A 10,904-nucleotide genomic window follows, 5' to 3' on the forward strand; every position below is an offset into this window, starting at 1 on the left:
GATAATTGAGATAAAAATAATAAAGTCACCAACAGAAAAATGACTGACAGAGCACACATAAAAAAAAATGACAACATTGGAAAGTGGGGTTCGTGGGAAAGGTTTAATGAGAATAAAGAGTCTTGGCTTAAATTATGATCTCCAATGGCTAGGAACCACTGATGATCTTAAGCCTCGATTTTTCCAGCTAAACTGCTCATGGCTCATGAAGGATAAGAAAGGACACTGACATCAGAAAAGTACTGCTGGTCACAACACATTAGCTTAGTTTATCCACTTATGATATTGTTGTAGCTAAGATAGTATAATGAGTTGTGCTTTATAGATACAATCCAACCCTACTATACAAAGGGAAGGCAGGGAGGTGGCCCACTGCCTCCATATTAACCTTCTGCACACAGCCAGGGCTTCCCTTAGCTGTGGGAAGATGGCCTCTGGAATAGGAGAAAGAGTACTATTGTCTTCACCCATAAGTAAATCCACATCCATACACCACTCAGCGATGTTGAAGAGCAGGCTCCACGCTGGATTCCAGGGTAAACTCTGGTGGCTTCTGCCAACAGTCCTCACACTTCTTCTGAGATGGAATGTCCTGGCATGTCACCTTGGTTATGAAAATACTGACATACTTCTAGATTGCCTGTATGTGCTGCTTATATCTTCCTTTGAATGCTTTAGATTTCTCTGCATTGCAGAAATAACCTGCCTTTTTAAGGCCACACATAACGTGAACAAGCTGGGGTCCACAAACCCAAACCAAGACTCCTGAGATATGTTCAAAGCCTGCATCAAAAAGCCTAGGAAAATGGCTCAGATTAAAAAACTAGTTCATTTACTTAACACTGCCCAGAGTCCTTAGGCTGAGACCCATGTAGGATTTTGCCCAAGAGCTGTTTGTACAAATTTATCGTTATTTTTTTCAGTCAATTAGCTTGAGGAAGGAAATGAGAGCTAAGTAAATAAATTAGATCATTAATTTGCAATAAATATAAATTAGTTACACTAATTATACCAGTTGAATACATATACAAATTATGTATATATAATAAATAACAAATAAGGAATATACTAAGGCTCAACGAGAAGAAAGCCATCTGACTGTTTTAGAAAACTACATATATTCACTCAGTAGAACCTAACAGTTTTGATATGTGTATGAAAATATGAGATAAACATTAACTGCCTACCGGTGTTCTAACAAATCTATTTTTCATGCCAAGTGGAAATTAGAATATATTTTACATTATTTGAGTTAATTATGTGACATTTCTTATGAATAGTGATGTATTATTCCATTCATTACTCCTAATTATGCTCCCTTACACGTGTAAGCCTGGCAACACCACGACCAGGCTTTTCCTGTTCTTTATAATCTGATGGCTTACATGGAAAGCGGGTCAAAGATATGCATAGAATATAATGAGCCAAGTTCAGCAGCTGTTAACCATGCCAGTTCAAAGCTACCTGAGAAAACTACACATAGAAATAAATAGAAATGGGATCAGCTTTTCACATCAGGATACCCGTGTGAGCAGTCAACATGAAAAACAGTCAAAGTGCATCTGAATTATAAACGTACCCTTGGCTTGAGTGGGAGACAGAACATTGCCAATGCTCCCCCACCCCCTTCGCTTTCTCTCTCAGCGTTGTATACAATCAGCTGTTTGTATAGGTATTGCTTTCTGCTGTGCAAAAGCAAACAGGATTCATAGCCTTCGTACAGTGCTGAGCTTTAGTGCAGTACCACTAAAAGCCTGGTTATTGAAAAGCCAGTTCAATCTTTTTCCTCATATGTATAACTGGGTCAGGCCAGCCCTCTGTCTCAGTTGCTTCAGGGCTGCAGTTACAAGGTAAATCCTGACATGAAGTAGTCACAGTCAAAGAAAGAGGAGTAAAATGGAATTATCAAGCAACAGGAAGCCAGTGAGTCCTAGCGAGCATCTGCACATGCACATCACGGGGAACCAGCCAGTAAGGGGACAGGAGAGGCACGACACACATCCATGATGAAACCGAAGCTCCTTCTATGAAGTCCAGGGGCCACTGCGCACATGTTGCAGACAAACCTTTTCTGGGAGGAGTTCACACATATTTCTCCATTCTACTTCAGTCCTTCCTTGCACACATACAACATACCTACTTCCTTCGGTACCAGATGTCACCAATCCATTATCAGTTAGACACTAAAAGAATATTACAACCAAAAGTAAACTTTGAAGAGGACGAGTCTGGAAAGAAGGGATTCCTTTTTTTTTTTTCCTGGCACCCTTGACAAATGCAGCTTGCTAACCCTAAATGGTATCCCTCAGTTACCCTTGACATTATCAACTCTCCATCACCTCCTGAGCTGGCATTTGGGACAAGGGTGATTTGTTTTCTATGCAGTCATTTCTTGGGTAACACATAAGAAAAATAACTGCCACACAATGTTTGTCTCCTAAAAGGACTTAACAGGATCCTCTGTGGAACATTCTCGACTCTAAAATCATGTATGAGTAAACTGAGAAGCATGATGGCAGCCAAGATTGTCCTTTTCCTACTTACCATGGAAAAGTGCCATGCTAGTAGCTGGTGGCTCTAAACTCTTAACAGCCCAAGAAGAGGGGAAATTTTATGTAGAATTCTCTCCTAGTTGATTAATACTACCAAGCACACGTGTTTGATGCCAGAATCCGCCAACTTAAGAAAACCTGACCATAAGTCTATCAACTTTCCCATTACAGCTAGGGGCAAAGGAGCAGCAGAACTTCTTCGAAGATCTCTGTACGGGTATTTAAGTCAGCTGATATCCAGAGGCACACACAAAGCAGAGCAGACATGCGCTCACAGCAATTTAAAGATCACAATTCTATCTTTAGCAATGAGGACATTAAAATAGTGCTTGCGCTCATCGTATTTGTACAGGAAGGTTTAAAAAGAAGCAACGCTGAGAAATGAAAGATCAGCAGATCACTAATAACTGTAGTTTCCTGAACAATTAAAGGAATTCACAAGATTAAAACCCACTCAGGAAGTGACAAATATTTCTGATTTTTGTGGAAAGACTAAAAGGGCATTTTTATATAATAGTATCTACTGGGTGGGAACCACACTTAAGGAAAGGAGCTATTTTTTATTATTTTTCATTTATTTCAGGAGCAAACATCGTACTGGTCTGAAACAAGAAAAGTGAACATTTCTCGTAGGAAATGGTAAAAGTTCGCCTTAAAAAGCATTTGTCAGGGTTTTCTCTCCTATCTGCTGGGGCTGAGGCAGTTCCCTTTGTAGCAAACTTTTAGTTTGTAATGTGTCAGCAGAAATGTCCTTTAAGTTACCTCCTCTAATTCTTTACAAATACACTTTGGATGCTGTCCCCCATGCATCATCCTAACATTGTTTGGTCCTGATAGCATTCCATGTGTGATGCTTCTGGTTGGGAAAATTTGTTCCACGTAATGACTGATTCAATAAACTGTTGACAAATGGTTTGTATAATACAGTATGGCCAGTGAGCAAGGCTCATCTCCACCATTACACACCTCATTCAAAGCAGCCACGAACTCTGCCATGGGCCTCCCTCTTATGCTAGAGGTGCAAGCTAAAGCTCCTTGCACCATTCTGAATAGCAATCCACAGATCAATACACTGTCTGCTGAAAACAACAAGACATAACAAATGAATGATTTTATTTACAATAAAAGCCCCAGTCATCGAATGGATTCCACTCATGTTCAAATTCATTTTTCATGCTCAACTCAAGAGGAGAGGCAGGCAAAGCATAACACAAGGGGAGGGGCAGGGAGAGGTACTAACTGTAATGGCACCAATTTATTTAAGCAATGAACAAGGGCTGAGCTGCATTGAAACTTATGAATAAAATGTTCAACAAAATTCTGAAGGCACAATTCTTCAAAAACAAGTCTGATCTCTCACCAAACAAGCTTGAAAAGCATTTTCCTGGACTTAGAAATTAATGGATCAAAGACACTCTGACATGCTTTTTAGTGCGTTGCACCAGAGGCCAAAGCCTATTCAGTAAACTCTATGTGGCAAAAAATGGGATTATTTGCTTAATGTGTGGGGGGAAGAATTCAAGTGGTGTGAATGAAGCATTGCCTTTGGTCCCTGCTCAGACAGTTCCTTTTCTACTTTGAATGCTATCAAAAAGCCAGCAGTAGGGAGATGCAAAGATGACTCAGAGGGTAAAGAACTTTTTGAGCAAGCATGAAGACATGAGTCTGAATCCCCATAACCCATACAAAATCCCGACATGGTAGCACATGTGTGTAATTCAATTCCAGCCCTCCTCGGTTGAGATGGGTTGTACAGACAGAAGCCTCCTAAGAAGCTACTCTCAAACAGAAAGAAACCTTTATGTAAACATTGTGGAAAATAAGGACTGGCACCTGAGTTTTCCCTGAGGTCCACATGTGTGTCCACCCACAGATACTGATAGACACATAGACATTTCCTTTTAAGTCAGGGAGTAAAATCATAAGGAAAGGGGGCTGGTGGAGACAACAGCTCAAAGCGAATGCTTACAAGTCACTCATCAGAGGCACACTCCCCACAGGGTGCTTGGATGTCATTGTCTAGAAATAATAAGACAACCATTGAAAGCAAGACATTCCATTTCACATAAAGGTACTATAAAACTGCCCTGAAAACACAAAACTCTCAACCAAAGATTTCTATTGGCCATCAATTCATTTCTTCTCTTTGGATATACTCCCCCTCCCCAGTCAAGCAACACACAACTGAAGACAGAATTGTAACTGATAAAACAGGATGGGGACGGTCAGGGAAGTCAGTTTCAGGACAAGACCAGAAACTCTGGAATAGTACAGTGATACCACTAGGTAAAGTTACCAGGCCCTCATTGCCTCCGCCCACTAACTACACCACTGCATTTACTCTCAGTTTGCACTTTCTCCTTTAATTTCAGTTACTGCAGTACTTGGCATGTTAAGAAAATAGGTTCAGAACAAGTGCTCCAGGCAGAAAGGAATGATTCTATGCAGAGACAAGCAAGAGTCCATTCTGTGGCAGCTTGGGATACAGGTCATGGTGCCAGGAATAGAGTATGGGCTGAGTCAACAAAGGTTGAATGAACCCATGGAAGAACACATGGAATGTTGTAAACAACAAGGATATCTTTACTAAGAGGGAGTACAAGTCCTGTTAGGCCATGTGTAAGGGACAGTATGAAATGGTTTCCTGAAACAGAGTCAGCGGGGTGTGGGTCTCAATGAAGGTTGAGGGTTGCTGTGGTTGTAAGGCTTATTTGTATAATAATGTACATATTTTCACGTTCCTCCAAGAAATATCCTCACCGCCCAGGTCCAAGACAGTTCTCAACAGAGAATGAGAACAGTCTCACACAATGTGCTAGTTCCCAAAGCATCCTGGTTTTCGTGTCCTCCTTGGACAGAAGCAGGCTTCCTCTAAACAAAATGATGCTTGCATATCTGCATTCTCTCTCAGATATGAAAACTGATAAGGTTTCAATTTCAAAATGGTGACTCTGGGGCACTAGTTTCACCAACTGCTCAGGATTCACCGTGGCCAGCTCCTTAGAAGAAGGCTTTCACACTTTAACTAGTAGTTCGAAAGACCATGAAAGAGAAATCAAGTTATGGATGAGAACTCAAAAAGTCAAGTCTACTCCACCATTAACCATCCAACATGCAGAATATCTGCATGACATCATGTTTTCCTGATCCAGTGAATGAAAATTCATTTACCTAAATTCTCATTCTCATCCCAAGTTCTCTTATTAATGTTTGGTTAATGCTGATTCAAACAAGCACATGGAAAATAATGGCATTTTTAGCTTTATTCTTTTGACAGCTGAAGGTATTTTTCTTGAAAAATTCCCCAAGGCAAAATGACCACCACAAACTTACAGTAAAACCAAAGGAAGAACTAAAAGATTCTTTTATTTCAAGAAGTCTGGGTTCACTAAGGCTCAATGTTACATTGAAAAAAAATGCAAAAAAAGAGATTTGAATATTAGAAAGAATAATTTTCATAGAACATTATTTACTAATTTATCAACTGTTCATCATTTTTATACTTTTGCCAATTTTAATGAGGTAAAGTTTGTGCTCAGGACTTTGAGAGCTTAGTATAGAATCATAGTTTTATTTGTTAGGGTGATCTTCCTTTTTCCCTTCAACAAAGCAAAGGTTACATAACTAGGAAATAAGTTACTCATGAAACTCTTAAGAACTTCAAATATTTTCACTGAAAAAATATTACTCCAAAAATATCTTGAAATGTTTATACATTAAGGACTATAGTAAGGATTTCACTTCAAAGCCAAACCATGGTTGAATGTGGAAAATACCTATTATCTTAAAACATGAAACCTCCTTGTTGCCCCCTTGCATAAGAAAATAAGGAGAAAAAGAAAAACATTTTGGCAATTCCATAAAATCCATATGTATACAGCTAGGAGGTATATGTTCAGCATGCCGCAGCACCTCTCCGGAGTTTCCCACCCATTCGGACCTCCAGTGTAGAGGAGAATGGACTCCTATTGAGTCTTGTAGAAGGGAAGTTCTCAACCAGCACTCACAGTGGAGAAGGGTCTAGAAACCAGAATTTATCCCAAGAGAAAATGACAATTCAAATGCCAACACAGATCGTAACGTGCACAATATGTTAGATTGTGTCTCATAGCATCAGAAGCTACACCCATCAACTCTCACCAATGTGAATCCTCAAACATGAGCTGAGCAAGGACGACACCAAGAAATGAGAGACGTGAATGGAGACAGACCATCAAGTCTTAAGCCTACACAGAGAAATACAGGCAACTAAGGGATGTAGAGAATGGGAGAAATGGTCTTTGCCAGAGCAGATATACCAATTGGTTATGCAATACCAAATCATCAACCTTGAAAACATAAATATATGAAAAATGAAGACGAAGATTATATTTAAAAATACACATGTACATACATGTATAATCATATATGCATCAAACAACAGTTAATGAAAAATGAGGATATTACTTTGAAAGAGAATCAGGAGTGGTATATGAGAGGGCTTAGGGGGAGGAAAAGGAAGAGGGCAATGATGTAATTATATTCCAATCACACAAATAAAATAAAATAAAATAAAATGAAAGGATAAATTGAACAAACTCCTTTAAGCAAAGAAACTGTCCATCTCTAATTCTCCTGTAATCTCTTAATTGCCCATCACAGAGTCACCATTCTGTTTCTAACCTTCCATTAAAATTCACAATAAATAAAAGGAATTCAAAGTGCCCATGATATTCATTGGACCAATTTTAGAAACACCTATTTATTTACACAGCTATGGTAGTGAAAAGGTCAACCAAGAATTCCATCCAAAGCTACAGTTGCTAAGCAACCCTCCTTAGAAGTTCTGCAACATTGCTCAAGCATATTGCGGGTGCCACCAACTGGATTCAAAATAAATGTGAATAACATCTTACCTGGACACTCCAAAGCAGGAGGGAGGGAGATTCCTTGCTTACCTTTTGGGGATAGACACTAAAGGCTGGTTCACTCTTAATTTGGTCGATTGACTTCAAATGCTTCTTTTACAGAAAAGGATACGACCAGGTACAACGGGCTTCCTATTCACCAGGGCGAAGGACAGTTCAGTTTTGAGAAAAACCACAGAGGGCTTGATGAGATGTTGGCCAAATCTAAACGACATGGTCTCACAGTGAAAGCTGAAAGAAGAAGTAATTTAGGAAGTGAGCATTCAAAAGAGAAAGCAATGAAGTTCCTGTGCCACGTTTAAAAAGGCAAATTCCATTAGTAAAGACTCTTGGATGGAAAGAGGGTCCCATTTAAACTGGTCCCTTTTAATTGCCCCTCAGATGAACTCCAAAGAAAGTCCTCCTTGAATATTCCCACCTCTCTACAATGCAGCCTAGATTCAAGTAAATGCTGTCACGTAGAAGATGGAACATTAATGACAAAGCAACCTTTCGTGCCCAAGTCTCTCTGGCCCTTTAGATTGCCACCTCAAACCTACAAGGTCTTATTTGTTGAATACTTAATTTTGTCCACTGATCTTGTCATCTCTGTTAATATGCAAATAGCCATTGTGAATGACTACAAACCTAATGCTTAAAAGCTTCTTTTAAATGGTTTTTATCTTTGTTTGTGTAATGGTAATTTAACACAAGTACAAACACGGTCTGACCTCCCCTACAATTACAAAGCACACACTCCCAGAGAACTATTGCAATTCAATTGACAAAATTAGAAAGAAAATGAAGGAGCAAAACACTTTCAGGTGAGTTTCCAGCTCTCCCAGAGAGAGGTCAGATAATGAATGCTCATCTTCCCATCACCTCCTTTTTGGGAGAGGACCCAAGAAAATGTTACAGTTGATATATAATCTCCCCAGGAGCTTATGAGTTGAGCACTTGGTGAAGCTGTGCTTCAAGGTTTTCAACATTTTAAGGGAAGGGGATTGGTTGCAGAATGTAGAACAGTGGGGGGGGGGGGGCTGAGCTTTGAAGGCTACACCTGCCTTTTAGTGGCTGTCTCTCTCCCTTTGATCTCTGTCAACCAATCTACAGCTCACTCCCACCACCATGATTTTCTGTAAATTAGAACTCTGAAATCTTGAACCCAAATAAATCCTTGCTACTGCAAGTCATTTCTAACAAACATTTTCTCACAGCAATGTGAGAGAGAATGAACACAGGAGAAAGAAATGAAACTGGGCAGCTAGGATGGACCAAAGCCACCCAAACTCCAGGTATAATCTCAACTAGATGATGCCTACCATGAATGACTCCTAAGTGACCAAGGCCCCTACCCTTGCCTTAGTCAAGTGAACAGTCAGGAGCTAGTGGCCAACCTAGAAAAACTACAGGGATAAAAGATGAAAAATAATCAGAATAAAGGATGAGGTTAGAAAATGGAAAGCTATTCTATAAAGTATACCAATAAATGCATAATGATTTAATACAGTGAGAGCTATGCCTATATTAATTTATACCTGTAGGGTAGTAGATGGGAACTTGACTGAAATTCTGGTGCTAAGGACTCATATGGGAAGACTCATGTCAAGGAAAAAGATACTGGTTTTTTAAAATTCTTACAACCAACTCACAGAAATTAAGGGTCAGTAAGGCTTCCAATATTGTCTAACCAAATGGATTTGCAGGTATGCTCTCTGAGAAGCTACCAGAAATGTGAGTTTGCATCTCCTATAGCTCCAACCATGTTACCTTGAGTTTTCTATGGTTAATGCATCACTATATTCTATAGATAGGGCTCTTCTCACTCCCTGAATCTAGGCCTTAGCAATCGACTTGAGTGCCCTTTGTCCCCTAGCATAACACTGCTTTGAGAGTTGTCATGGAGAAAAAAGTGAAACAAAAGACAAGTCCATCAGCTGATCACTGTACAAAAGGCTCTTTCTTAAGGCTGAACTGTCTATTCTGTTCAAGTGTGAAGCTGCCTCACCAGAGTTAACACACCTAATGCCATTGTCTGAGCCACTGTCTAACAATTCGAGGAACAACATCTCTGACATGGGTTTGCATTTAAGGATAATTGAACAAACTTAAGCATGTGCTCTGATGGGCTGCTGTTATTCTGAGCCCTCGACTGGCACCTTCTTTGGTCTTCTTTGTCTTTCATTTTCTTCTTGTTTTTCTTTTTATCCTCTATGCTCTAAACCACTCTATCTCCACCCAACTCAGGGATTCACTATACCATGATTAATATAGTTCTTATCTTAATAGATTTGTGTGCATGTCTTCTATATCTCAAAACATGGAGGGCTCTCAAAAACATTGAACTTTAATTTTTATGAATTATTTTTTAATTCTCAATTGTTTCTTAATTGTCTTATCCCCTCAGTGTTGCTAAAGATAATACATGGGGGCTCATGTCTTCTCACAGCAAACCACTAGGATATGGTTTTAGGTTATAACGTCACTCCGCTTTTCTAAGATACGTGTACCAGTTTTCACTTCTAAAGGTAATATCCAAAGACAGTGTTTTCCTCTGTCCTTGCTATCACTTGCCGTTATCTGCTTTCATGACTGATAGTTAAAATGGTAACCCAGGCACAGCTTATCCAATAGATTCTCCTTATCCCTACCTAAGCCATTCTCACTCCAGTGCCTAAAAGAGACCAGAAAAATGACACTACCAGTTTGAACAATGAAATCATTATGGATGGAGGAAATGTTAGAAGGCCTACCCCTAGATGAAGAACAACAAGGGAGGCAGTTCTGCTCCAGGTATTACTTCCAGTGACAGGTTACACAGTCCCAAGTGGTCATCCCCAAAATACATAGAGCAACATTATATGGACTAACAGACTATATTTATATGAACATTTACATGTGAATCTGAGTGTACATGTATACATGTGTGTGTAACAATAATTAAAGAAGAATATGAAGCTTAGGGAAGAGAGAAATTTAGAGTGGAATAGAGAAAAATAGAGATTATGCAAATACAGTACTCATGGGTAAAATTTTAAAGATAAATAAAAATGGTATTTCTTAACTCATCACTGATACTTCATCCTCATTTTTAAAGTTACCCTTCTTCTATTTCCTGATTTTTCCAGAGTCCACAGAATGGTCTAAAAATTCAGTATGATAATTACACTTCTACCATCTGTTTATTTTTCTGTTGTTGCCCTAAGGAATAAAATCTACTAATTTTGTTATAATTAAAATCATTAATTTTCTTTTGATATTTTCCTCTATGATTCTTATTTAACAAATATTTCTCCATCATAAGGTCACAAACGTGAATTTTAGGATTTTCTTTTTTTTTTTTTTTTTTTTTTTTTTTTGGGAGTCCCATATTTTATTTACTTCTATTAGCAGATAATAGTTGTACATTTTTAACAATGGAGTATAATATCTTGCTCTATTTATGCATAGAATGAAGGATGATTAA

The 10,904-nt window shown here is 38.9% G+C and overlaps 1 protein-coding gene across 4 annotated transcripts in view; it reads right to left on the reverse strand.

Moving 5' to 3' along the window:
• The window catches only part of Fhit (fragile histidine triad diadenosine triphosphatase), a 1,532,796-nt gene that overhangs the window by 834,590 nt on the left and 687,302 nt on the right, over nt 1-10,904 (reverse strand). For all 4 annotated transcript variants that reach the window (XM_021203702.1, XM_021203701.2, XM_029541579.1 and 1 more), the window contains one exon: nt 7,572-7,690. In XM_021203702.1, the coding sequence (XP_021059361.1) occupies nt 7,572-7,674 (103 nt within the window). In that variant the 5' untranslated portion in view covers nt 7,675-7,690. The remainder of the gene's footprint in view (nt 1-7,571; nt 7,691-10,904) is intronic.

Source organism: Mus pahari, chromosome 8 (assembly GCF_900095145.1).
Source record: "Mus pahari chromosome 8, PAHARI_EIJ_v1.1, whole genome shotgun sequence".
Lineage (NCBI taxonomy): Eukaryota > Metazoa > Chordata > Mammalia > Rodentia > Muridae > Mus > Mus pahari.